Below are 24,156 nucleotides of genomic sequence, written 5' to 3'. Positions count from 1 at the left end.
GTCTATCAAAGATGTGTTAAAGGTTCTTTTCGCCGGTGTGCTCTCAACCAAAGCATGCATTCCCAATCGGTAAGGAGTCTTGATGGACTAATGTCACCCATGACCATCATTTTTACACCGATCATACAGTTGATCGCCACCAACCGTCAATGACAGTGGCAATGACAATGGTAATACCGCCGACAAGGACAATGGCACCTTCTGTTTCTACCGCCATCTCCATCTCCACCGCTTCAAGTCAAATGGCATCCAATCAGTTGATCAGGATAGATTTGGAATACAATCTTAGAACGTTGATGGTGTCTCCAGGAAGGGAGGGAGGGAGGGAGGTAGATAGGTAGGTGCTTACCCCGTGACTTCGTCCTCCCAGATGCAATGCAAAGTGAGGTTTCCTTTTCCTCGGTCTGTTATTTCCGCTTCAAGTCAATTGGGAATTGTTGAGATGTTGAGGATGAGAAAATTCTCACTTTCCTCCGTGTCTCGGCAACCACCTCCCGGCACTTTACGGTCAAATGGCAACGGCGCGAAGATGCGACTTCCTAAATAGGTAATATCGCATCATCGTGATCAATTGTTGAATGAGATGGAGCGAATCTTATTTCTCATCGGCCCTAATATCGTAGAGATCGGCGGTCGAGCTAGCATTTTGCTCATTCTGCTCATTTTGTTCCTTCCACGTTCGATTGATGAAAGTACCCGTCAAGGTCACGCTAGTGAGTCCGTCTGGGTATATAAACCCTCTCATTCCCACATCCTTTGAAAAAATCGGACACCATTCGAACAACAGCAGCAACAACAACAACAACAGCAACAACAACAGCAGCAGCAGCAGCAACAGCAACAACGACAACAACAACACCTCCGCCGCCGCCGCCGCCGCCGCCCTTCCTCTCCCTCCTCCTCCTCCTCCTCCTCCTCCTCCTCCTCCTCCTCCTCCTCCTCCTCCTCCTCCTCCTCCTCCTCCTCCTCCTCCTCCCCGCTCTGCTCTGCTCCCCCCCCTCTCTCTTCTCTCTTCTTTCTCCTTCCCCCCCCCCTTCTCTCTTGGGCCTCATGGCCAAGAACCGTCGCCGCGCCGGTGGGCGCAATTCTCGTTCCCCTTCGGGGGCTTTTTTCGGTGGTCCTTCCACCATTTTATCGGAAGTCCCAGGGGGTGGTGTCCCTTGGGCATTCATCGCTTTTCTTTTGGCTTCGGCCTTTTTGTTTGCCTTCGGGCTTTTCCTGGTCGTTTTGTCGGGCCGGAAAGAGGTGGTGTTTAACACCTACCTCTTGTCCAATTGGGAGGAGCTGGACTGTGGTGTCGGGGGGGTGACGGTTGTCGAGGCTCGGAAGCCCTCGGGTCTTCTCCTCCGGGAGTTGACCTGGGTGTAAGTTATTCTTTTCTTAGCTTTTTGAATTCCCCACTTTGATTTCCGGTTGTCTTTCATCCTTCACTAACCTTCCATTTGCCTTTCATTTGTCTTCCTCCTATCTTCTTATCGGTACACTGCTGTCACTACACCACTTTTGTTGCACATTTTTCCCCCTACAATGTCGCTGTGATCAACTCTCCATATCATCACTCTCCTGTTGCTGTCGTTGCATGGTATCATCCCCACTCCTTACTGCTGTTGTTTTGTTTTCTATTTATCACATCCAGTGCTATCACTGTCATGTTACCCACGTCTTGTCATTACTCTTATTCCTTGTTGTTGTTGTTCTATCTACATCAGACCATCAAGCTATTTTCAACAACCAATTACTTTTGTTGTCATACATTCTTGTGTTCTCAAAGTATTTGGGACATTCATATCATCTTATACACTCAAATCCTCTCATGTTCTCGAAGTACTTGGGACATTTACACAATCACAATCATTCAAACTCTTTCATTCACTCAAACTGTTTCAAACATTCAAAGTCTCTCATGGACTCAAAGTACTTGGGATATTCACACAATCACAATCATTCAAATTCTTTCAGATATTCAAAACACTTGAGATATTCAAACCCTTTCAGATATTCAAAACACTTGAGATATTCAAACCCTTTCAGATATTCAGAACACTTGAGATATTCAAACCCTTTCAGACATTCACATCATCAGATGTTCTCAAAGTACTTGAGACAATAGATCTATCACTGTCGCTCTTTCCTTCATCACACCTTCCTGTTGCTGTTATTCTACATGTGTGCTAGACCCACCATGGGGCCATTTTGTCCTGTTTGCTCACATCTGAACTGATCTAGTCCCTTTATGGACGAGTTTGTCCTGTTTGTCCTATTTGTCCTGTTTGCTCAAACTTGAATCGGGCTCGCACGGACCATGCCATTTTTCTATATAAACCCCCTTCCACTCCCCTCAACTTCTCTCTCTTCCTTTTTCATTATGGACGCTGACCTATCTCGACTAGGGCACCGGCCTTTGGCATTTCGATCCTCCTTGCCTACGTTGTTCTCGCCGCTTCTTACCTTCTCCGACGCGCCAGTTTGAGTCAGTGGATGTCTGGATTTATCGGTCTGTTGTCACTGGCGGGCTTTTTTACGCTTGTTAGTTACCGACTGCTTCCGGCCTTGATCATATCCTTCTTCCTGTTCGCCGTCTGCGTTGTCTGGCAGATTGTCTGGTTTGATTCTAGACATTTTTCAAGAGTTGTAACCTTCGCCATAAGCCAAATTCGACCCTGGACGCTGCTTCTGATTAGTCTGGTTTCGAGCATCGCTACAGCTTTATCGTACGCTGGTTTTCTCGCCGTTCTTTATAGTTTGAAACGGATTTGGGATACGGCTGTTCCTGGATGTACTAAGGATCGAAATTTGTACACGTCACGCTTCATCGCTGCGATTATTCTACTCTCTGCCACGACATATTGGTTTACGCATGTCATATCTTCCTTCGCGCATATTCTGGGCGCCATTGTCGCTAAGAATCACGTAATTCTCAATGTACAAAAAGAATCCGGACAATCATCGATTCAAAGAAAGCAAATCCGGGCGATGCTTAGGTCAACTTACAATAGCGTATGCTACGGTGCGGGTCTCGTTTCTTATACTGTTTTCCTGAAAGATCTTGTCATCGGTCTGGGGCAAAATATATCTCTCGGCCCGACATCCCCCTTCCTATCAATAACTGGTGCCCTTTTGTTGACGGTTTTGACGTTTATCGGACCTTTTCACGGCGCTCTTGACAGAACGAATTCTCCTTGGACCTTTTCAATGATGGCTCTTGATTCGACTAAATACTGGCACGCTAGCAAAGCCGGTGCTGCCTTAATGTCCGCAGCTGGTTTGAACATTCTCAAAGAAACGGGATTGTTCCAAATGATCGAATACTTCCCCGTCTTGATTGGTGTCGTCAGCGCTGTTTCCACGTTCCTATTGGTCACCCTTATCCCCGGCCCCATTGTGGAATACAACGATATTCTAGTAGCCGAAGTTCTGGTTGCTTTCGCGTACTTTGGAGGTTCACAAATTTCTCGAGCTGCATTCGCTCCATTCAATGGAGCTATGTGTACCATTTTCGTTATGATGGCAAGAGAACCGGCTATTTTTCAGGAGCACTATGGAGTGGTTTGGACTCGCTTAGAAGAATTCAACCCCAGTGTTGCCGAGGCGTTGTTGAAGTGAAGGAATGGAGATTTGATTGTCGAGGTTGGAGGGGGACAATGATATGCTGGATGGGGGTGGTTAGTTGTGGCTGGTTGGTCTGATGGTGGAGATTTGATGGTGGATGTTCCAGAGGGGCTTTGATATGCTGGGTGGGGGTGGATACTTATGATTGTTGATTGGTCTGCTGGTGGAGATTTGATTATCAAGGCTGGAAGGGGACTTTTATATGCTGGGTGGAAATGAATAATTACAATTGCTTGGTCAGAGAGACATCGGTGGTTAGTTACTTGAGATTGAGATGAACATTAGCTTGACGAGGAAGATGGACTGAGATTAATACTGGGGTTTGATGATGAGCTATTACCATGAATGAGAATACACCTTCTTGCTCTCGATACTTTTAGATTCCTTGCAGGTGACTATGAACATGATCTCAAATACTTCTTTTCCTGAACCTTCCGGTTTGTGCCAGCCTAAGGCTGATATGCAGTCTCTAATAGCCAAAAGCAACTCCAAATTCGACTTTTGAATGTCCGACTCCAAGTGGGACATTGAAACACTTCAGATTGCTTCCAATACCTTCAATTGTGCCTCAGGAAAGGCCATGGGCGACACGCATAACTTGTCTCCCAATTCCACATTTGAATGTTCCACCATGATTCAGATTTAGACAAGACACACATATCGAAAGACCCAGCGAGAACCTAAGAAGGATTTGATTGTTGAAGTTTCTCTGGAACAATCAAATGTTAATATAGTATATCTTTACTATCTGTATATACTCGATAAGAGTACAGAACATACTTCAAATGTTGTATTCATGCTAGACAATGAGATAGTTCTGTGGTGCCGGGGAGAGGAGAGGGCCTGGGGTTTCTTTCTATATCATGTCTACATTTTGGTTTGCGTTTTCGTTTTTATTTTCATTTCTATTTCCAGATATAAGAACTATCTCTCTCTCTCTATCTCTCTTACTCTATACTAAAACGATTAATGGCTATTCTTACTCTAATTCAATCCAGCCCAACCCAATCTAATCTACTCTAATCTAATCGTCGCTCTTTGTATAGAGCACAGTAATAAACAGTAAACAGATAGTAACTTATATAACTTATGTAGTTAGGGGATTATTATTTTATGAATATAAAGAGATTTGAATGTAGAATGAAAGATGATTAATTAATTTATATATTATAGCAGATTAGTAATAGGCTGTCGAATTACTAACTTATAAATCATAATAGTGTAAAAATAATGATTATTTTTGAGTATAAAGTTTTATATTATAATGAAACTTTTTTTTATATAGATCTTTATATTTTGATTATATTAATAAGTCTATTTAATATATCAAATCGATAAATCGAATCAATAAATCAAATCGATTTTTTTTATACGATATTTATTTTGTAACTCTTGATATCCTGATTATTCTTTTATTCTGAGGCTATTTCTTTAGAATATTATTAATTCTAGTCAAGCTTGTTTTCATTTCTTATTTTTTTTTCCCCCTAGGATATATTATTCTAGGGCTTACATTCTATAATTTAGGTTTTCTTATAACTAATATTGATCTAAAATTTAAGATTTTCTAGACTATCTAGATCTCTACGATATTCTATAGTTGGATCTCTAGTATCTATATTACTATAATTACAAGGATTATAATTAGTTACAATGTTGTTAAATTCCTATTTGAAATCTAATCTAAACTACCTCGAAAGGTCTCTATACACTTTCACATAATCTTAAAGATAGCTCCTATAATATTATACTTGAATACATATATACTTATATACATATACACATCTACTTATTATTCAATCAATTATATACATCTATAATCAAACTCATCTTCATCTTCCCTGTAGTAGTAAAGTTAATAACTCGAATAAAACGAAAATTTAATATAAATCCCTATATAAATTTCTACTATATATATTATAATATTGATATAGTATTTTTATTATTAATAAAATCCTTATTTTGTAAATAATAAATATTATCTGTAAAATTCGAGACCTATCTATTATTGAATTTTGATAGAGAAAAAAAGAGAATGAAAAGTCTGAATAATCTTAGAGATTTCAAGATCTTCAAGTATTCGAATTGTAGGAAAAGTAAATAGAAGTGTATATGCGTAAGGGCTAATAGAAGATTAAAGAGATAAGAAAGAAGAAAAGCGAGTGTAGAAGTTAGAAAGTAAGTAAAAGACATTAGTTAAAAGTTTGAAGAGACGTGAGGGGTAAATTACTTATATTATTTTCACTTTATTTTTCTAATCAAAAGCTTTACTATTATATCACACCATATAGGATGTATTATACAAATAGAAGTATATAAAATAGCTCTTATATATATATATATTTCTATTTATTAATTATGAATTGAATTCAAAATGAAAATACCCTTCGCGTTTAAAAATAATTATCTTGAATCAAAAACTTGGATTAGCTTTCCAAATTTGAGAAATCCATTAAAGTCTTATTAATGAAAATAATCTTTATAAGATACAAAAGTTTAAATCAATCAGATGAATCTATGAAAAACGATTTATTTAATATATAATAAAAGTACTAAAGATTTGATTACACAAACGAAGCGTCCACTTCGTCAATCACTGATTCTGTTACTACAGGGCTTTACACTTTATACTTTATATGTTTATTATCTCCTTTTCTCACATATTATATTAACACTGAAATAAAACAGGATCTATAATTATTCTTAGGGCGAGTTCTATAACCCTAGTGAAATTAGTTGATTGGAATTCGAAAGGATTGAATGGAGTAAATTTCAAGGTATATTCTATTCATTAAAATTTCTAGTTCGAGTCTCTGAAAAGACGAGGGTACCTTAGAATTATTCTTAGCTCGCTTATGATTAAGGTAAAGATGTAAACATTTACCCTCAATACAATAAGTTTAAACTATAAAATGAATTGATATCCTTGGAACCAAATGGCGGGCGGAAGCTTGGATGATGAAGGTCAGATTTGAAGCAAAAAAGTTCAATGTGTCACACATCATGGATCACAAGTATTGTGAAATGAAATTAGTTACTTTTTTTATCTATGGTATCTATTGATTCAGGGTATCTTGTATACAAATCTTCTCAGAAGCTTTCTCAGTCTACCCCAGATCTCAATCATCATTATCTTCTCCAATCTATCCATCCATTTATGTATCCGCCACAAAAGAAAAATAAGTACCGTTTTGACCGAAATCCCCACCGGGTCATTGTCTCAAGTTAAACTAGACAATCTGGCAGTGGGGAAAACGGTCAATCAAAGAATATAAGCAGCTTTTGACAATCCCCATTCCAATCCAATCTCATACCATTTGTACACGCAACTCCCATATCCTATATTACATGTTGTGCCGCCATCCCAACCCTCTAAACTACTCCTAAACAGCCCAGAATATCCCTAAGCCAAGCACGCCGGCCAGTAAACCCGATCCCGAAACCTCCATGTTTCTTCCCGCAGCAGCCGTGACTGTAGCCTTAACCGCCGAGGCTGAAGCTGTCGTTGATAAGCTCATAGTTCCTCTCGAACCGGTACCTGAAATGGCAGGCGCTGGCTGTGTAGTAGTATCAATCAGTAAGGCGGTTGAAGATTTAGAAGACGCAGGAAGTGCAGACGTAACGGCAACAGGGACCGATGAAGCAATTGTAAGACGACTGGACAAAAATGACGATGATGCAAGCCAACTAGTAGAGTTGGCATATACTGATGTGTTGCAAGATACAGTGGTGCTGTGGAGAATACTGACAGTAGTTGTGGTATCGAAAGTAGGTGCGGGAGTTGCAAAAGCAAAAGTTGAAAGCTTTGATTTAGAAGAAGAGATAGTAGAGGATGATTTTAAAGTAGACGAAGGGACAGCAGTGGAAGATTTTACTTCTTCCGAAGTAAGTGTAGAGGGCTGCGCGGTGAAAGAAGGAACTTCGGGGGAAGAGTATACCGTAGAAGAACTAGTCGTGCATGGAACTGTGGTACTTTCCAAGATGGTATCGGTGACAATTACGTCTGGGGATGAATCAGTGGTTGCGGCACTGGTAGCACTAGTGGTCGGTTTCACACTACTGTGGCTAGAAACAATGGATGTGCTGCTAGTGATAATGGCGGCGGATGATGAGGATGAAGATGGAGGAGCTGATGATGAAGAGGAAGGAGAAGAAGAAGCTGATTGAACAGATTCTTGGCCTTTGACGATTGGTGGCGCGGCGGAAGAGACAAGTAATCCTTGAATGACTTCCAGAGCACTCATCTGTTGCCCAGGGCCGGATACTCCATCATTGGATCCCGTATACCACTTTGTGCCACAAGCATTAGCATCACCAACGCAAATACTTGCCGCTGCGGATGCTGATTTGGTGAGATATGACGTGATAGTGGCTTTTGTAAAAGGTGCCATTTGAGTAGTTGCCCACATGAATCGTGAGAGATAAGCCTTGAAGGAAAACTGATCATTGTTGCAGGTACCTACTCCTTCGCATGCTTGTTCGTACATGATACTATCGGGTGTAAAGAAATTGGAAGAGGCTTTTAATAAACCCTCGGTTCGTGTTTGCCAAGTGGAATCGGTGGTGTAGTTGTACATGACAGCGGCTCCGTATAAGAAAATGGCATTATTGTAACTCCATGTAATTTTGTTTGGATTGGTGCAAGCTTTGGACTCATCAGCACCGTCCAAAGTGTTGAAATTTGAATCAATCAATCCAATCTTGGAAGTCCAATCATAAACCTTTTCTGCCCAATCGACGTATGTTTGATTTCCAGTATATCGTGCAAGACGCGCTGAAAGTTGAAAGAAAGCTCCATTAGAAACCGAGTTCTTGTACGTGTATCCATTATTGAATGAGAAAATCTGCCATTTAAGACCACCCCCACAAGCCGAAGTATCCCAGCGGGCTGCTTGGGTGTTCCAGAGATTCTCGGTCAACTCTGCCCAAGTAAACCCCCCAGTGTTGGAGGGCTCCGGGAAACTCTTTTCTGCAGCAGACATGGTGGACATTCCCCAAAAAGCTTGGTCGTCATTTCCTTCATCCTTTTGGTGGTTCGGCATCATGTAATCAAAGAGCGGGCCAGCTTGAGATGCCAAAGCTTCTGTGGTAATATCATTGTAGGTGGAATCTCCAGTGTAGTGATAGTAATCGAGCATGGTCCCCCACATAGCACCAGCTTCCCACCAGTAGTACGGCGCTGGCAGTACCGCAATAGTATCTGGGGTATTGGTGACATTGCCGGTATAATATTTCATGAGGCCATGTGCAACGGTACCTGCTGCATTTTTGATTGAGGCTGTACACAAGGTTGTCAGTAGGGATGGTAAATGCTGTCTGGCCAAAGATGACGAGTAACGTACTTGGATTCGATGTATCGAGCGTGATGCCAGATACGGATTGAGAAACAGAAAATGCTAGGAGAAGGCTCCTTGAAAAAGGTTTGGGAAACATATTGTTGATTATGAAGTCAAGAGAGAGAGAGAGAGAGAAAGAGAGTACCAAAATGAAGAATGAGATCAGCCTGTCGCAAGATCAAGAAAAAAAGGTGTTCCGACTTAGTAAGTAGCTAAGGACGGGAGCTGAATATATAGTTTGGACGCAACTCTTGGTAGTTTCCAAGATATGATGCAATGCGAAATAATGAATCATCCAAACGCAAAAGAAGGACCAAAAATGAGGGTGAATGTATGTATTGAAGACGATATCCAAAAACGATCGTGATGAAATGGGAAGGAAAGAGAGATTGAAAGATTGAAAGATTGAAAGATTCCACGATTTTATTCTTCAGGTGCAAATCATCGAGGGGTTCGTCTGATCTTTCCCAATTGCATTCAAAAGGCGGCGGCTGTTTCGAATGGCTCTCGAAGCACGTGCCGGGGCGATGTTGGGAGAAACGGAGGGTGAGTGACGGCCAATCAAAAGTGGGAGATGTTTGGGAGCTAAGATGATCTGATGCGAAGCGAACGCGGATCGGTACGGAGCCTTGCACAAGTGTTGGAAGTGAATGTTGGATATGACGATGATATTGGTTGGATGTTGAGCAAGGGCCAAGGTGCGCGAATATCAAATGAATGGAACGGAACGAAATGAAACGCAGCCAAACCAAGCCAGCCCAATTGTGGTGAGGATGGGTATGTATGTGAAGACGAGAAAAAGAAAGAGAGAGAGAGAGAGAGAGAGCTGCAAATGAAGAGACGTCGGAGTAGATTGGAAGGATGGGCTCCTACTTAACGACCTCGAAATACATGTTACATGTTAGCACAGCCTCCAGCGTGATCTGGGATGATTTCGCCAGATGCATGCTTGCCTGCCCTCCCGAAGGAATTGGTGATGACTTGGGGATTGATGAAGGAAGGAAGGGAGGATCGTCCCACGATACGACGTCGGTGAATGGTCAATGGTCAATGGTCAATGGTCAATGGTCAATGGTTAATGGTCAATTACTCCTACCTACCTCTCCCTGGACGGGAACACATTTATTTAGCAAGGAAGAGATTCATTACAGTCCTCGAACAAGTTGCCAACATCTCTCACGAGATTATTGGTTTGAATCACGGCAAAGGATCCCTAGGTAGACGGGATCAAATCAAGATGTGCACGTGATTGTGGTCGTGATCGAGGTTACATCCTTCCAAAGCATGTTTCTTAGAGTCAACAATGCGCCGTGTAAGAAATCAATCTGATGTCTGATAACGGACAACGGATGATTAATAACGGATGATTAATAACGGACAACTAACAACTCATAACTGATGTCCAAGATGGGAAACAAGAGAAGCACCTGGGAGCATGAAGTTGAGATAAAGCCATGATCTGGGGATGGGGATAGAATGGGGATAGAAATGGGGATAGAAATGGATGGATGGTGCACGTGCATTGAACTGGGACTTTATTTTTAGAACGTGAGTGTGTCACGTGCTTTCCCGTTTACGATCAATTTACTTGCCAGCGTCAATGCAACATCACGACGCGAATAACTTCTCTTCTCTTCCCCCTTCATCCTGCCTACCACATCTCATTTGTCTTATCATCTCTCATCTCTCATCCTACAGGATTTTACTTCCATCCAACACACAACACCAATGGATTATCAATCCATACACGGCCCTGGAAGATCAAATTTCTCTTCATCTTCCCCACGTAAATACTCATTTCATCACAACTCCTTACGCCACAGCGCAGCATCGTTGACAATTGATAGGCTGACACACTCTAAGATCGTATGCCTACAGTTTCCGCCGCTCAAGCGTTGCAAGATTTAGAATCATCACCAACGCGTTGCATTTCCACCGGGTTGTCACTTTTAGATTTAGCTCTCCAAAATAAAGATCCATTGCAAGTGTCCACAAGTGTGGATCACAATCATGGAGGTATTCCAAGAGGAAAGGTGACGGAAATTTATGGCCCACCCGGTGTTGGCAAAACTACTCTGGGGTAATGCAGCTGACCCAAGTGTCCGTATAAATGTCCATGTATGCTAATTACATGTAATGTAGAATGCATTTGGCCGCCAGAGTTTTACACCAGAATGAAAATGTGGTTTGGGTAGGTAAGTCGTCTTCCATCTATCAAGTATCTCTTTTATACGCGTTTGTTATTTGTCTCTCTGTCTATCATCTTACTTTTCGAATTCTTTTTCTAGATTTCCACTCCAGAATGATTTGGAGTACTTATATCGCTACCATGTATGCCACTTTTAATATCAGGGATCCTCAGAATGTACTTTACTAACACTCCCAGACGCATCACATCCAATATCAGGTCCTAGATTCAGTCAAATTTTACAAGAATCTCCATCTACATCTCCAGAACCCCTTAATAATGACACCCTTCTAAGCAACTTCAATCATTTTACAACACCAACTTTATCTCATCTCCTTGCCTTACTTACTTACACCACCCAAAATTTCCCCCCTGAAAATACCAGCCTGATCATCATTGATTCATTTTCTACTCTAATCGATAGTGCATTTCCCCGGAATGCTGTCTCTACATCTACTCCTAAAAAGCCAGGAGGTATGTTACAATCATCACATGTCTATCAGCTGCATCTATCTCATCCTCTCATGATGCCTTTTATCGCTAATTGACGTCAACAGTTCCCAATCCCTCCTCGCGCAAGTTTCCCCTTCTCCAATACCTCATCAATGCCCTCCAAAAACTTGCCACCACCCGTAATATCGCCATAATAATCCTCACTCAATGCGTAACCAAAATGCGACCCGGTCTTGGCGCAGCCTTGATACCATCAATTTCAGCTACTTCATGGGAACAAGGCCTTGGATGTCGAGTAGCTTTATTCAGAGATTGGGGATGGGACGATGATGAAGGAAATAAAGTAGATGGTGTACGGTTTGCACAAGTCATTAAAGCGAACGGTACTACTTTATCGGAGGGAAAAGGAATATTTTCTGCATTTGTTATTAGAAAGGCGGGTGTTTCCCCCATTACACCTAATCGAGGATCTCCTTTACTACCTAGACTCGCACCCGCTATTGCCCTCCCTACTCAAAAAAGAAAAAGATCCGAGTTCGAAATTCCGGATAGTGAAGATGATGAGGATTATGGATGGGCGGAAGAAGATGAAGAATTGCCACCGATGCCACCTCAATGGCAAGGGAGCGAGGATGTATTGGCACCGCCACAGGGAGATAGCGAAGATGAATTGCCACCGCCGCAGGGAGATAGCGAAGATGAGTTAGCTCTTTAGAGTAGCTCGGTCTATCATCATGTAATGTAAAATCCAAGGATCCTACTATCATCGGTAATCAAATTCGGGGCTTTCAATTATTCAAACTTAAGTTTGACACTCATACGCATCTAATTATAAATACAGTTAAAACATTGAAATGACTTGAGTTGTCAAGTCCACTTTGTGTATTGGAACTTGGAGCTTATTCATCACTTCGAATTTGCGAACACCACACTGGTATTCATGGTATCATTTGGATATAGTGTCCATAAATCAAATTCCTATTTATACTAATTACTACCCCCCATAACTTCCTTCTTTTGGAAACCTAGAATCTGGTCTCCAATTGTACCACAGCACGAGTATACTTTATCTTTATCTACCAGCTCCAAGCCGTCTAACATTTCATTTGATCAATATTAAACACCCCCTTTAACTTTCGCTTGATGACTATTCTCGAATGATACTTTGTGAATTTCGTCTTCACACCTATCTATCATCTATACGAGTTGGATCATTTGATCATGTTTCAGTGTGTCTTCTGTAAGAGACGAGCCTGTCTGTTGTTCTAGGGAATCGTGAAGCTATTTGGAAGGTTGTATGTATGTATGTATGTATGTATGTATGTATGTATGTATGTATGTATGTATGTATATAGAATGGGAATTGATGATTTCGCCATGTATATATGTTCACTGTGTGAATTGAGGGTTTGCAGAACTGTCTGTAATCTATCTTAGTTTGATTGCGTATATAATTTATGGCGCATTGGTATTCCGTATTCTTTGGGTGCTAATCGCTGGTTATGTTATGTATAACATAACTAAAGACTCGATTAGATTAATATTCGGGATAGAATTGGTATTTATAGTCACTGCACCGGTGGATGTGAACTGGTTTCAAAGTAGAATTCTCAGATAACACATTTATCATCCTAAATCCGCTTAGTGAAGAGCTCGCAGAAGAGAATCTGTATAAAAATTTCCTTTTCCTCAAAACTCCCCCCTTTCAAAACCCAACTAAAAGACAGACAGGGCACGGGAAAGGAATCAAAGCGAAAGCCATCCCGACAAAATTCAAATCTGGAGATGGATGCCTTAATATCGCTCTCGGATTTATTAAAATCGAGAGCCGGTACCTCTATAGAAATTTTCAATTTCGTCTTCAAATTCGAGGCCGGCGCGTATGCAGAAGCTCCTTTGTACAAAGCTTGTATCTATTACGTATCAACCACATCAGCCATGCGTCTTTAATTTTACTGAGAATTCAGAATCGGTGTTGCGGTCTATGAGGAAGGAAGCAGCTGAGGTAATCGACTTTGCAACTGGGCGGCTGGACCTACTGTGGTGGAAACTCTTTATGTGGCGCCGTTACCCTCAACGTGTTCTATTAGTACTATTTCATCAACTCAAAACAGCCTGGCACCATTGACGACAAGCAACCTTATTACTCCAACACTAGAGCTCGAGACGACGTTAGGTAAGAGTATATATGAGATCACCTCGACGACTATCTCATCATCTCAGCTAACTCTACAACATCATTTTCCTCTTCCGAAGAGACCAGAAGCATAACAGCACCATTCCTCGCCAATCCGAGCAATTTCACAAGTACAACAGGTCATTCATATAGTTCCGATATCTCAATCGCAGCGACGAGTGCACCCAGAAGAAAACTTTCAGGGCTTTTAACGGTACTGTTGGCAAATTCAACTAGTGTTCTCGTCTCGCATCCTCGCCCGGTTCAAACATGTACTAGCGAGACCGAGTCATCTTCTATCGATGCCATCAAAATGCTCAATTCACCTGTTTCTACCACCAACTCACATTCCACCTAAGCACTAACACCCCACCCATCAGCACCACCATTAGCGCCCCCTTCATCGCCTACCGTTCCCCAAATCATTAGCGGTAGCACCTGGTATGTACCCGGAGAGAGTCTATGGAATTCTCCTGGATCTACTACCTCAGCTATTATAACCAGAGGGGCCGAAGACCCAGAAGCTTAGTTCAATGTACGAGTCTATGGAACCCTCTAGAATCTACCACTTCTCCTGTCACAACTGGAGAACCCGAAGAACCAGAAACTTACCTCAACATACCCAATACAACTTTTTCTAGAAGAACCAGAAGCGGAGCTGGCACGATTGCAGCAGATGTAAGTCTTACTACAACGAGAGGAAAAACTCCAAGAAAGACACCAGAGATAGGTTCAGCAACGGGTAGAAGAATGCCAAGTATCAGCAGAAGTGACAGACAAGCAGCGATCATTACACCTCAGACACAAAACAAACATTCACAACACACAAATCTAACACCCATACCTACCCCAAGAAAACCCAACCCATTCCCTGATGATATCACCACATCAACATCTACATCCCCAGCCATACCAATACCACATAAACACCGAGAGTGTACCTGCAAGCTCCAAGCCCAGAAGTCCGAGTATTAGCAGGCAGGTATGATCAACCCTCACCACTTACCAATATTCTCTTTCCGCATAATTTTCAAAGAGATCCATCCACATGTACAATTTCCATCAATGATGATCTGTGATGTTGTATGTGTCATTTGCAATTTTGGTAATAATAATAATAATAATAATAATAATGGAGAGGGGTAAATAAGATTGGTAACACACGGAGCCGAAACAACAGATGCTGTGCTGTAAGTAGTAATCCCCTTCGGTTCATGTCAATGATTTAGACTTTGATATCGCCTGGATAGTTAGTGAATATGCATTCGACTTCACCTAGAGTCCTGTTTCGTTGACCAATTTTCGAAACTTTCAAGCCCGAACTTTCGGTGTGCTTTTCAGATAGCAAGCCCCCCCTTCCCCCGGTTGTACTCCTCATTGCTTAGCCATGAGAACTTTACTACTGAAGCTAGTGTCTGATGAGTTTGTGTGTCTCGTGTTAGGAGGTTCGCAGAGCCCATCAGTGGATTCAATTAAGTGATTCTAATGGTCCAAAATGCTGAATTCATTTTGTATGTCAGGCAACATTGGTCGAGTTCGTGAATAAAAATTCATCGCAAAGAGACATGGGATATCATTCAAAACACATTTGATCATTACATCTTCATCTAAGTCCAATTGTTATTGGAAATCTACAATAGCTACAAAGAAGTAATGTCATCTAAATTGTAGGACAAAAGTAGTACATAAGACAAGAAATGTATTATCCTCACAAATTGCTGCGAGAGTAAGCATTGTACGCCCTCTGCAACCTTTGAGTCTGTTTTCCACAGCTTTCACTTCTCAATCTTGCCATCACAGTGCCGCATACTGCTCATGCAAACGCCAAACTCCTGCCCTTCGCCCATCACCTTAATTTAGCCGTTCAAATAGCTTCTGATGGCACCTTGCAGTTTGGTTGCACCCTCTCCAAGGACTTGTGTTAAATTATCCAGATCGTCCCCGGCTGTGACACCAAATTTCCTCACAAAGTCCTTTGCAGCGGTCTCGAGATCACCATAATCTTCTCCGCCCTCTTCTTCTTCAGGTCTTCCAAAATAAGCATTGGATGAGATAGATGTTGCTCCTTCGAAACCTTGTAGGCGGGTTTTGGCTTCTGATTGTGCGCTAGGATCGAATGACCCCTTGCCGAAAAACTCATCGGATGAAATTCCTTTTTGGCTGCCGAACTTTTGTCGAGCGTATTTCTCATCGTCATCTGCAGAATTGTTAGCTTTGAGATTCGGTAGATGGTGACCTTTGAATGTAAGATCTTACCTTCTTTTGTGGCCTTGATAGGCCCAACTGAGCCGAAACCGCCCATCTTCTTCTGTGCAGTAGCTGCAGGTTTAGCGCCTCCAATTTGTCCAAATCCAAGCCTTCCCATGCCCATTCCAAGTCTTTCAACCTCGCCATTTGATCGTTCTCTGCTGTGACCGGAACCATATCCCGCTCTTCCTGGGCTTACAGGTGTTGGTGCGGCAATGCTCGAAAGATCAGCTGCCTTGGCGGTTGACTTCTTTGTCGTAGCTTCTTCGGCCTCAGGGTCATAGCCTAATTTCTCAATTCTCTCGGCTTCCTCCTTTGCCTTACGCTCGGCGGCATCAAAATCAATTACGTCGCCTGTAACCTTCTTTGCACCCAATTTGGTTTTCTTGGCGCCGAGGACATTTGCTTTTCTTGGTCCGGCTCCTGTTGTAGCGCTTTTTCGCAACGCAGCAGAGGATGTAATGCGGCTAGCCGTAGGTGCTGCAGCTGTCCCATCTGCTTTTCCTAATGGTGATGTTGCTCTTGCGATTCCGTTACCAGCAGCATTGGCACCGGCATTGAGGAAAGGGGAAGGTGTTCGTCCAACAACAGGTGGCGTGGCAGTTCGAGATATTGGGGGTGTGGGTCGCTTGATCGAAGGCTTATCCCAGGAAGAAAAGAAGTCATCGTCAGGTTCGCCGGCGGGTGTGGAGGTTCCGTCAGCAGCATCAGTCGCCGCGTCGGAAATAACGACTTCGTTGGGGTATCTGTGTATCAATTAGCATTAACGTCTAACATCAGCGAGAAATGGCATACTCTGCAGCATCCTTGGCAGCACGTCTCTTCAATTCTTCTTTATATTTCGTAGCCGCGTTCGATTGGTATTTAGTTTTAGGGTCCTTGCTATTGAGTGCTGCAGTACCTCCATTTGATTGAAAGTATTTCGTGGCAGATTCGTTGCCGCCAACTTTCATAACTCGAAGTTGATCCCATTGCCATTCTGGTCACAATGTTAGCCCTCCAGTCTGTTCCAAGGTCGTGCGCTATACGTACGATCAAGGTTTGTCGATCGCACAAAGGAGATGTGAACACCCAAGTTGCGATGATTCGATGAACAATCAAGGCAGAGATAGATTCCAAAAGGTACAGAAGTCCATGTTGGGTTCTTTGCCCCACAATCAAAACAAATCTATTGCGCGAAAGCATATCAGCACATGCATCATAATTGCATCTGTCCAGAGGAGGCTTGTCTTGCGTACCCTATTTGCTGGCTTTGTCTTTAATTTCTCGAAGAGCTTTTGGGATTGCGCCTTCGAAGCAAGAGCCGCCATATTTGATAGCCGTATAGTATGTGTGGATGTTATTATCTCTGACGCGAAGTCGTTGGAGTTGTGTCGAAATAAGAGACCCCTTTTTGTGATCGGATTCAAATTATTGTTGTAGTCGAGGGGATGGCCAGATTGCCATGGCGTTCGCACATCAATTGAGGTTCCAATCCGCTAAGCTTAATTTGGTAAAGCGGCATGGAATCAGACTACAGGCATACTTCGTGGATTAGGTAACGACAGGGTATTAGAGTCGAGGTACCTAGCACGTGCTTAAGAGGAAGGGACTTCTTATATTTGTGTTGTTAGATTTGAGATACAACTGATCCACAACCTATCAAATGCTTGCAACTGGTTCAATCAAAAGCTGCTCGCAGAAAGCAGTGAGTGGATTAAATGCTATGACGGATGTAAAGACTATGGATGCAAGCGATTCTTAGGATGCAGACAGGATTCTTTTCTTGAAACGCTAGACGACTGATATATGAATTTGAAGAAATTTTAAATCAGAGCATTGTGTCGAGGTTTCTGCGGACACTCTTTGTAAAGGCTATACGACAATATGAAAGTATAATATAAATCACAATAATCATACAATTTTGAGGAAGAGAGGGCAAGAGGAGGTGGAGGGTCGCGAGGGCTTTTAAACCCCGTCTACAATGCGCACCCCCATTGCCGTCTCACGGTAAAGCTTTGAATGTCTAAGACGGCTTTAGAGAATCTAGAATGTCAAGCTCTTCAGAAGATAGCTTCTGCAACAGTTGCTCCACCAACCTTGTAATCCAGCTCTTTCTTAGAAGGCAAGTGTTCATTCAACACCACCTCGTTCCGGCCCCAATATCGTTTAGAATGTCCTGGTTTGAATCGGACATACATATCATCGCCAAGTTACCCCCAAGAATCTACTTTTCCCCGGTCCACTATTTGTTGCATCTGCGTTCTCAAGGTATATTCTCTGATGTCCTTTCACGTCCAAGAATAAGTACTTGTACGCGAATTCGCTCTCAGACGGTCGCTTGACCATGTGTAGGTTCACCACACCTTTGTTCAGCGGACCCTCGACGTTGAAATGCATAATCATATGTTCCACCCCTCTACGATCCTTCGAAATATTGGACCTTGATGAATGTTAGTATAGTTTGAGCACATGTATAGTATGAAATACATACGCAATAGGCCCTGCTCTCGCCCATTTGCTCGTTGTTGCCTCGCCATATGCTCTTATCTTCTTTCCATCGCCCAGTATTTCTATGCATCGTGGGTCCTTCTTGACCTGATCGGCGGCCCTGTTGAATTGGTTGGTTTTACTCTCGGGCCCAAATACTTCTGTGTAGAGGAGATAGATGACACCTCCCTGTATTGAATGTTAGTGGTAAATTATGTGTAAACATTGAGATTTACATACCGTTAATGCTGTGCCGACGAGGACAGTACCAAGATTAAACGTTTGTTGCGTTGTTCTGGAAACCTTTTCCCGCCGCGATAAGTCGCGCCAGGGAACTCTGCCATCATCGTTGAAGGTAGTCACTGCCTTTCTTTTTGGTTGCGATGAGGCATTCGTCGTACCTAAGCCTGTGTGTGTTGCGTAGAGCCGTGACAGGAGGAGTGGTCGCAGAGATGAAGGGAGACTGAGCAGAGACACTGCTCTAATTGAAGGGAGCATGGTTGGTTTGAATTGGTTTGATGATCGGTATGAGAAAAAAACAAAAGTCTTGTGTAAAGGTTGTGTTGCTGTGTTTTTGGGAAGATATAAAAACGCAAAAGTTGATAAATGAAATATATTTATTTACCTACGCAGTGTAAATTATTTTGAAGCTTCAAGCTACCGTGGGGTATTTGCGATCAGGGAACACCGTGCTCTATAACCACCCCTCTTTTTAAGTCACCCCTTTACATCAAAAATGACTTTTTCAATCTGTTAATATCTCTATTAAAACATAATATAATTTTATAAAACTAAGTGTAATGAATCTTTATATTGATATTAATGATACCTCAAGGTTTAGTATTTTTGATATTTTTCTAGAACGAGATTCAAAGACTCAAAATACGATTCTTAAATTTATATATAAATAAATAAACTATTTAAAATTCTATAAAATCTTTATCAAAAAATGACTCAAAATAAAGCTTTCATTCTTTTATTTTTTTTGAGTTTTTGAGTTTTAATTGAAATAATGATTCTAGAAAATACTATAAATTATAGTAAATTACTCTTTCACTTCTCAAATACAATTTAATTACTTTTATATTCTAAGATTAAAAGAGAATTTATATTACAGGAGCTGCCTTTAGAGTTAAATGGAAGTATTTAGAAATCTTTCGAAGTAATTTAAATTAGATTTCAAATAGGAATTCAATAAGATTATAATTGATTGCAATTTTTGTAATTATAATAATAAAACTAATGATTATTTTTGAATATGAAATTCTATATTATAATAAAATCCATTTCCTTATATAAATCTTTATTTCGTTTGAATAATTGGAATAACTGATTGTTTCTGAAATGTTATTGTTTTTAAGCTATCTATTATAGAATATTAATTCTATAACTCTTAATATCCTAGTTTATTCTTTTGTTTTGATTTATCTTTTATTATAGAATTAATCCTTTAGAATATTATTAATATAATTTTGCAAAAAGTTTGTAAAATTATATTCGATATTCTTTAGAATCTATTATTTTAGGAACTGTATTTTATATTTCTAGAATATCCTATAATTAATACTATATATATATTTAAGACTTTTTTTGAATGTTTAGTATTCTTTAGTATATTATAGCTGAATTATTAAGATCTATAATATCACTATAGCCTATAGATTAGTAATTTTATAGCCTATTACTAATTCATTGTAATAAGAATCTATAATATATTTATATTTAAATAACTATATTCTATCTTCTTACTTATAGAATTCAACTATTCTACTATATAATCTATCTTTTTACTATTATCTATTATTTGATCTATTTATAATAATATATTTGAAATATCAAATGATATTCTATTTAAAAAGCTAGTGGATTCATAGAAGTAAACGAAATGGAAATGTACTTTATATATTATATAATCATATTATATTTCTATAGCAGATCATTTTCATATTTGTAGATTTATAAAGCCCCTTTTAATTGATTATAAGTAATGTATTAATACTGAGGTAGAGTTGTTTCAATCGATAAGAAGGCTAAAATATTACAAAATAATTTCAATTTAGTATATAATCTTTTAAAAATATGTAAACTAATTATTAAAATTATATTTTATTAGAATTTATTATATATTTTTCAAATATATTATTTTTATTATTAAAATTATATATCATTAGAATTTATTATATACTTTTCAAATATATTGTTTTTATTATTTTCTAAGTTCTAATTGTAAAGTTATATATCAATATAGATGTCTCACTATTAATCAGTCATTAGATCGAAATCTCAATATCCTTGATTAGTAAGCCGTCAGATTATATAAAGGAGAATTAGAAAGGAGAATTAGAAAGGAGAATTAGAAAGAGAATTAGAAAGAGAATTAGTAAGAGATTCATGAGATTTATAAGGTTTTGAGGTTTTGAGGTTTTGAGGTTTTGAGGTTTTGAGGTTTTGAGGTTTTGAGGCTTTAAAGCTTAATTGTGTCTCCGGCGCCTTTATACGAGCTATAAGCGAGAGGTTAGTGAAGTTTAAAAATATTATTATTATTATTATTATTATTATTATTATTATTATTATTATTATTATTATTATTATTATTATTATTATTATTATTATTATTATTATTATTATTATTATTATTATTATTTATAATTAAGTCTCGAGTGTAGCGAGGATCGGGGGTTTAGGGGCTGGCCCTTATAAAGATTAAAGAATTAAAATTAAAATTTTATATATCTCAAAAATAAGAAGAAAAAAAAAGCTACTATGAATCCACAGTCTGAAAAACTCTTTTTCCCGAACGGCCAGTCAATTATATAAAAAAGTAGATTTTGAATGAGAAGAAGAAGCTAATCTTTTTCTTATTTATTTGAAAACATAATGTAATAACTATTGAATTGAAATTATTTACTACACTTACTTTCTTTTTATAGAATCTAAGAGATATAAGAGTAAATCATCTTTCTATTTTAGGGTATAAGAGTAGTTAAATAACATTTAAGGAGTATTAGAGTAATTTATCGTATAAATTATTTATAATCAAATTATAAGAGAAATATTGACTCATTCTTTATTCTCCTCCTTCTCCTTCTCCTCTTTCTCTTAGTAGATTATCTATTATATTATGATTTTATTTAAAATAAGAACTACATATGTTTAATATTAATATTCTTTACTCGAATTTTTTAGATTATATTTTTTTACTAGGAATTATTATATTCGAAACTATATATAAAGTGAAATCAAAAACTAAGAGTATATTATAGTTTATATTTAAACTTAAATTAACATCTATATTAAAATCTATAAGATAAAGAAAGAAAATGATAATTATCTTTCTCTCTCTTAAATCTTCTTCTTACCTTCTTAGTTTAAATTCGAATTCTATTAAAGTTGTATCGTATATTTTAAAGAAAAATAGTTATTTCCCCCCTCCCTCATATTTATAGCTTTCATCTAACTTTATATTTAATATATTAATAATAATAATGTCGTTTAACTATTTATATAAAATTCATTTTTCAAAATCTATATTATATATACATGTACAAAAAAAAGTTTACATTAATGTTTGCTTTAATATCACTCTGCTTTACATTTCTTTTCTCTTCAGATTCATATTCAAGTTTTAATATGAATCAATAATAAGTATAATAAAACTCTTAATTTCGAGGATAAAATAATAACAAGATACAATATTTTTCTCTTTATTCAATTTTTTTCTCTTCTAGAGAATCAATAATCAATTTTCCATTATATGATATTGACATTAACAATAATGACATCTTCAAATTTCGTTTAAATCAACGACAAAAACGATATTTGTATGTCCCCTATATGATCACCCTTTTCTTTAACTACATTTGTTGCTCACTGATAATAAACCTAGATGGTCAACCTCCTTCAGTTTCACCAATCTCACTCTATATGATATATATGCCATCAATTTCCATAGCTATCATAAGTTAACATCTCTATAAATAATAGCTGGGGGCACTAGCTCACGTTTAATATCTGCAGTCTGGCTTAACACAGTCATCTCCCTCCTCCCAACAATGTGTTATCCCGTAAGTGAAGAACAAGGATCTGTTGTAACAGCCTTTCTTATCGTGCCATCCTTGATCGATCTCTTTTTGCGTGATGCATGGGCGGGACCCGGGATATTTGCATGGTTGCGGTGTGACCTTGGGCTTTGGCTTTTGTTTCTTGACTTTATAGAGTTTGGCTTTGGCTTTGGCTTTGGCGATGGCACTCTCGGTGGGTGCTTTGCGGGCGACTTTGGTCGCTTGGGATTTGCCGTCTTCTTCACGTTTGGTTTTCGTGGGGGGGGATTTGGAGGATGGTATGGCGAATGATGGGTTGCATTCGGGGGTGGTCATGTTGAGCGAGGCCGCATTTCCGTCTAGGGTAGAGGATTGTGGGATCTCCGATGCTATGATCAGGTTGAAGAAGGCGATGAGGGCGAAGACACATACATTCAAGACCTTCATTTTGACGATGTATTTGTGAAGACGTTATGTGGATCGAGTTGTGTTGACTTTTGTCGTTCGAATTATATGTTGGGAATAATTTTCATGAAGTGAAGAAATAGAAATCTTTATATGGTGAAGAAAACGAGCAGAGAGTCAAGACGCTAAGTGGAAAATGATGGACTAGTTTTTACTTCGTAATAAACTTTTTCTCTCTGGTCTTTCATGCACCCATCCTCGATATATTTGCAAGTAAATGGGCAAAAATCATACATCACCCACATCTGTCAAAAATTGTAGGTCAGTAGTGTCAAACGAAATCAACTTTGAGTGGCAGACCATTGCACTAGACTCGCCTAAATCGATTAGGGGCACGTTGACGGTAAACCATTGAGCCTTGGCGCGAAACTAATGAGGGCGACTCAAACTTTATGCCTGGAAATTCTATCGAGCAATGTGTCATTATGTTATATTTCGACTTCATACACCATAATCGTCATTGATGGTTGATCTACAATCAGATTTTGAGATGGAGATAATCTCATCATCATCACTTTAGTGCCAGCCTGGCAATATTCCTTACCATGCACTTCAATCTTCTTCAATCTTTTTCCAAATTCACATGTATATATGTAATTTTTGCTTAAAAACTGCCTCGTTTTTTCCTTTTCGTCATACCATTATCTTTACTCCTCCAAAACCCTAAACTTTAATTTACAGCTACTAAATCCTGCGCTACTGACTAAAAATAACTCGATGCTGCCAATGAAAAACGTTGTTGAGAAAAGACTATCAAGCTCTATATTAGCTCGGCCAAAAGACGAAAAAGGAAAATCGTAAAAATGAAATGACAAAGAAGAAACCCGAGCAAAGGAACTGAGATCCCGTGGGTAGGCATGATATCATTCTTTCTAGCGACAAAGATGTCAGATTCACAATGTCAATGAACACGTAACTCGAATACTCAGCATACATTTAAAGAACAAGAAGAAGCGATATTGGGAATGCTGTCTTCATAGACGAATTGGTTGGAGCTTGGAATGGAAGTGTTAACAATTGTAGCGAGTTCGCAGTATGGACTTGGAAATGGAAAGAGGTAACAATTGATTGTGAGTGTATTGTCGTGGGGGTAAGGGCACTAAATTAGAACCTACAGATTCGATTGAAGATTTCATTCGAGGAATGAAAAAAGTTTTACAAAAAAGATGAAAC

At 39.4% G+C, this 24,156-nt stretch overlaps 6 protein-coding genes across 12 annotated transcripts, besides 4 other annotated features; 2 read left to right on the top strand and 4 right to left on the bottom strand.

Moving 5' to 3' along the window:
- Positions 1 to 978: 978 nt before the first annotated feature.
- Positions 979 to 3,982, top strand: Bcpie2. 2 transcript variants are annotated; one of them, XM_024697715.1, is made up of 2 exons: positions 979 to 1,364; positions 2,391 to 3,982. In XM_024697715.1, the coding sequence occupies exons 1-2, from the start codon at positions 1,051 to 1,053 to the stop codon at positions 3,601 to 3,603; spliced, it is 1,527 nt and encodes a 508-aa protein (XP_024553532.1). In that variant the 5' UTR covers positions 979 to 1,050; the 3' UTR covers positions 3,604 to 3,982. The 2 variants fall into 2 exon arrangements, with proteins under 2 accessions (XP_024553532.1, XP_024553531.1); XM_024697716.1 differs by lacking the exon at positions 979 to 1,364 and having other exon boundaries at positions 1,777 to 3,982.
- A 2,652-nt stretch (positions 3,983 to 6,634) lies between these two features.
- Positions 6,635 to 9,377, bottom strand: BCIN_15g05260 (hypothetical protein). Its single transcript, XM_024697714.1, has 2 exons — positions 8,952 to 9,377; positions 6,635 to 8,887 (listed from the first exon to the last, which is right to left on the bottom strand). Exons 1-2 carry the CDS (start codon positions 9,040 to 9,042, stop codon positions 6,993 to 6,995), a joined length of 1,986 nt encoding a protein of 661 aa, XP_024553530.1. The 5' UTR covers positions 9,043 to 9,377; the 3' UTR covers positions 6,635 to 6,992.
- A 1,029-nt stretch (positions 9,378 to 10,406) lies between these two features.
- Positions 10,407 to 12,719, top strand: BCIN_15g05250 (hypothetical protein). Of its 6 annotated transcripts, none has more exons than XM_024697709.1 (7): positions 10,407 to 10,493; positions 10,809 to 11,025; positions 11,088 to 11,140; positions 11,234 to 11,276; positions 11,332 to 11,352; positions 11,429 to 11,607; positions 11,691 to 12,719. In XM_024697709.1, exons 2-7 carry the CDS (start codon positions 10,814 to 10,816, stop codon positions 12,299 to 12,301), a joined length of 1,119 nt encoding a protein of 372 aa, XP_024553525.1. In that variant the 5' UTR covers positions 10,407 to 10,493; positions 10,809 to 10,813; the 3' UTR covers positions 12,302 to 12,719. The 6 variants fall into 6 exon arrangements, with proteins under 6 accessions (XP_024553525.1, XP_024553526.1, XP_024553528.1 ...); XM_024697710.1 differs by having other exon boundaries at positions 10,644 to 11,025; XM_024697708.1 differs by having other exon boundaries at positions 10,407 to 10,731.
- Positions 10,674 to 10,731: a sequence feature (Short protein (BCIN_15g05250, ATZ58060.1) was converted to a misc_feature.).
- Positions 10,674 to 10,731: a sequence feature (Short protein (BCIN_15g05250, ATZ58061.1) was converted to a misc_feature.).
- Positions 10,793 to 10,797: a sequence feature (Short protein (BCIN_15g05250, ATZ58060.1) was converted to a misc_feature.).
- Positions 10,793 to 10,797: a sequence feature (Short protein (BCIN_15g05250, ATZ58061.1) was converted to a misc_feature.).
- Positions 12,720 to 15,328: 2,609 nt separating the features above from the next.
- On the bottom strand, positions 15,329 to 17,519 carry Bcglo3. Its single transcript, XM_001545621.2, has 5 exons — positions 17,248 to 17,519; positions 17,042 to 17,177; positions 16,805 to 16,988; positions 16,019 to 16,755; positions 15,329 to 15,959 (listed from the first exon to the last, which is right to left on the bottom strand). Exons 1-5 carry the CDS (start codon positions 17,317 to 17,319, stop codon positions 15,619 to 15,621), a joined length of 1,470 nt encoding a protein of 489 aa, XP_001545671.1. The 5' UTR covers positions 17,320 to 17,519; the 3' UTR covers positions 15,329 to 15,618.
- A 64-nt stretch (positions 17,520 to 17,583) lies between these two features.
- Bctim21 lies at positions 17,584 to 19,229 on the bottom strand. Its single transcript, XM_001545622.2, has 3 exons — positions 18,719 to 19,229; positions 18,483 to 18,667; positions 17,584 to 18,431 (listed from the first exon to the last, which is right to left on the bottom strand). Exons 1-3 carry the CDS (start codon positions 18,974 to 18,976, stop codon positions 18,191 to 18,193), a joined length of 684 nt encoding a protein of 227 aa, XP_001545672.1. The 5' UTR covers positions 18,977 to 19,229; the 3' UTR covers positions 17,584 to 18,190.
- Positions 19,230 to 22,158: 2,929 nt separating this feature from the next.
- BCIN_15g05220 (hypothetical protein) lies at positions 22,159 to 23,233 on the bottom strand. The gene is made up of 2 exons (XM_024697707.1): positions 22,481 to 23,233; positions 22,159 to 22,430 (listed from the first exon to the last, which is right to left on the bottom strand). The coding sequence occupies exon 1, from the start codon at positions 22,963 to 22,965 to the stop codon at positions 22,483 to 22,485; it is 483 nt and encodes a 160-aa protein (XP_024553523.1). The 5' UTR covers positions 22,966 to 23,233; the 3' UTR covers positions 22,159 to 22,430; positions 22,481 to 22,482.
- Between the last annotated feature and the right edge of the window lie 923 nt (positions 23,234 to 24,156).

The sequence above is a fragment of the Botrytis cinerea genome, chromosome 15 (assembly GCF_000143535.2).
Source record: "Botrytis cinerea B05.10 chromosome 15, complete sequence".
Classification (NCBI taxonomy): Eukaryota; Fungi; Ascomycota; class Leotiomycetes; order Helotiales; family Sclerotiniaceae; genus Botrytis; species Botrytis cinerea.
Note: the sequence above shows the minus strand (reverse complement) of the source record. Positions and strands in the feature narration are given on the sequence as shown.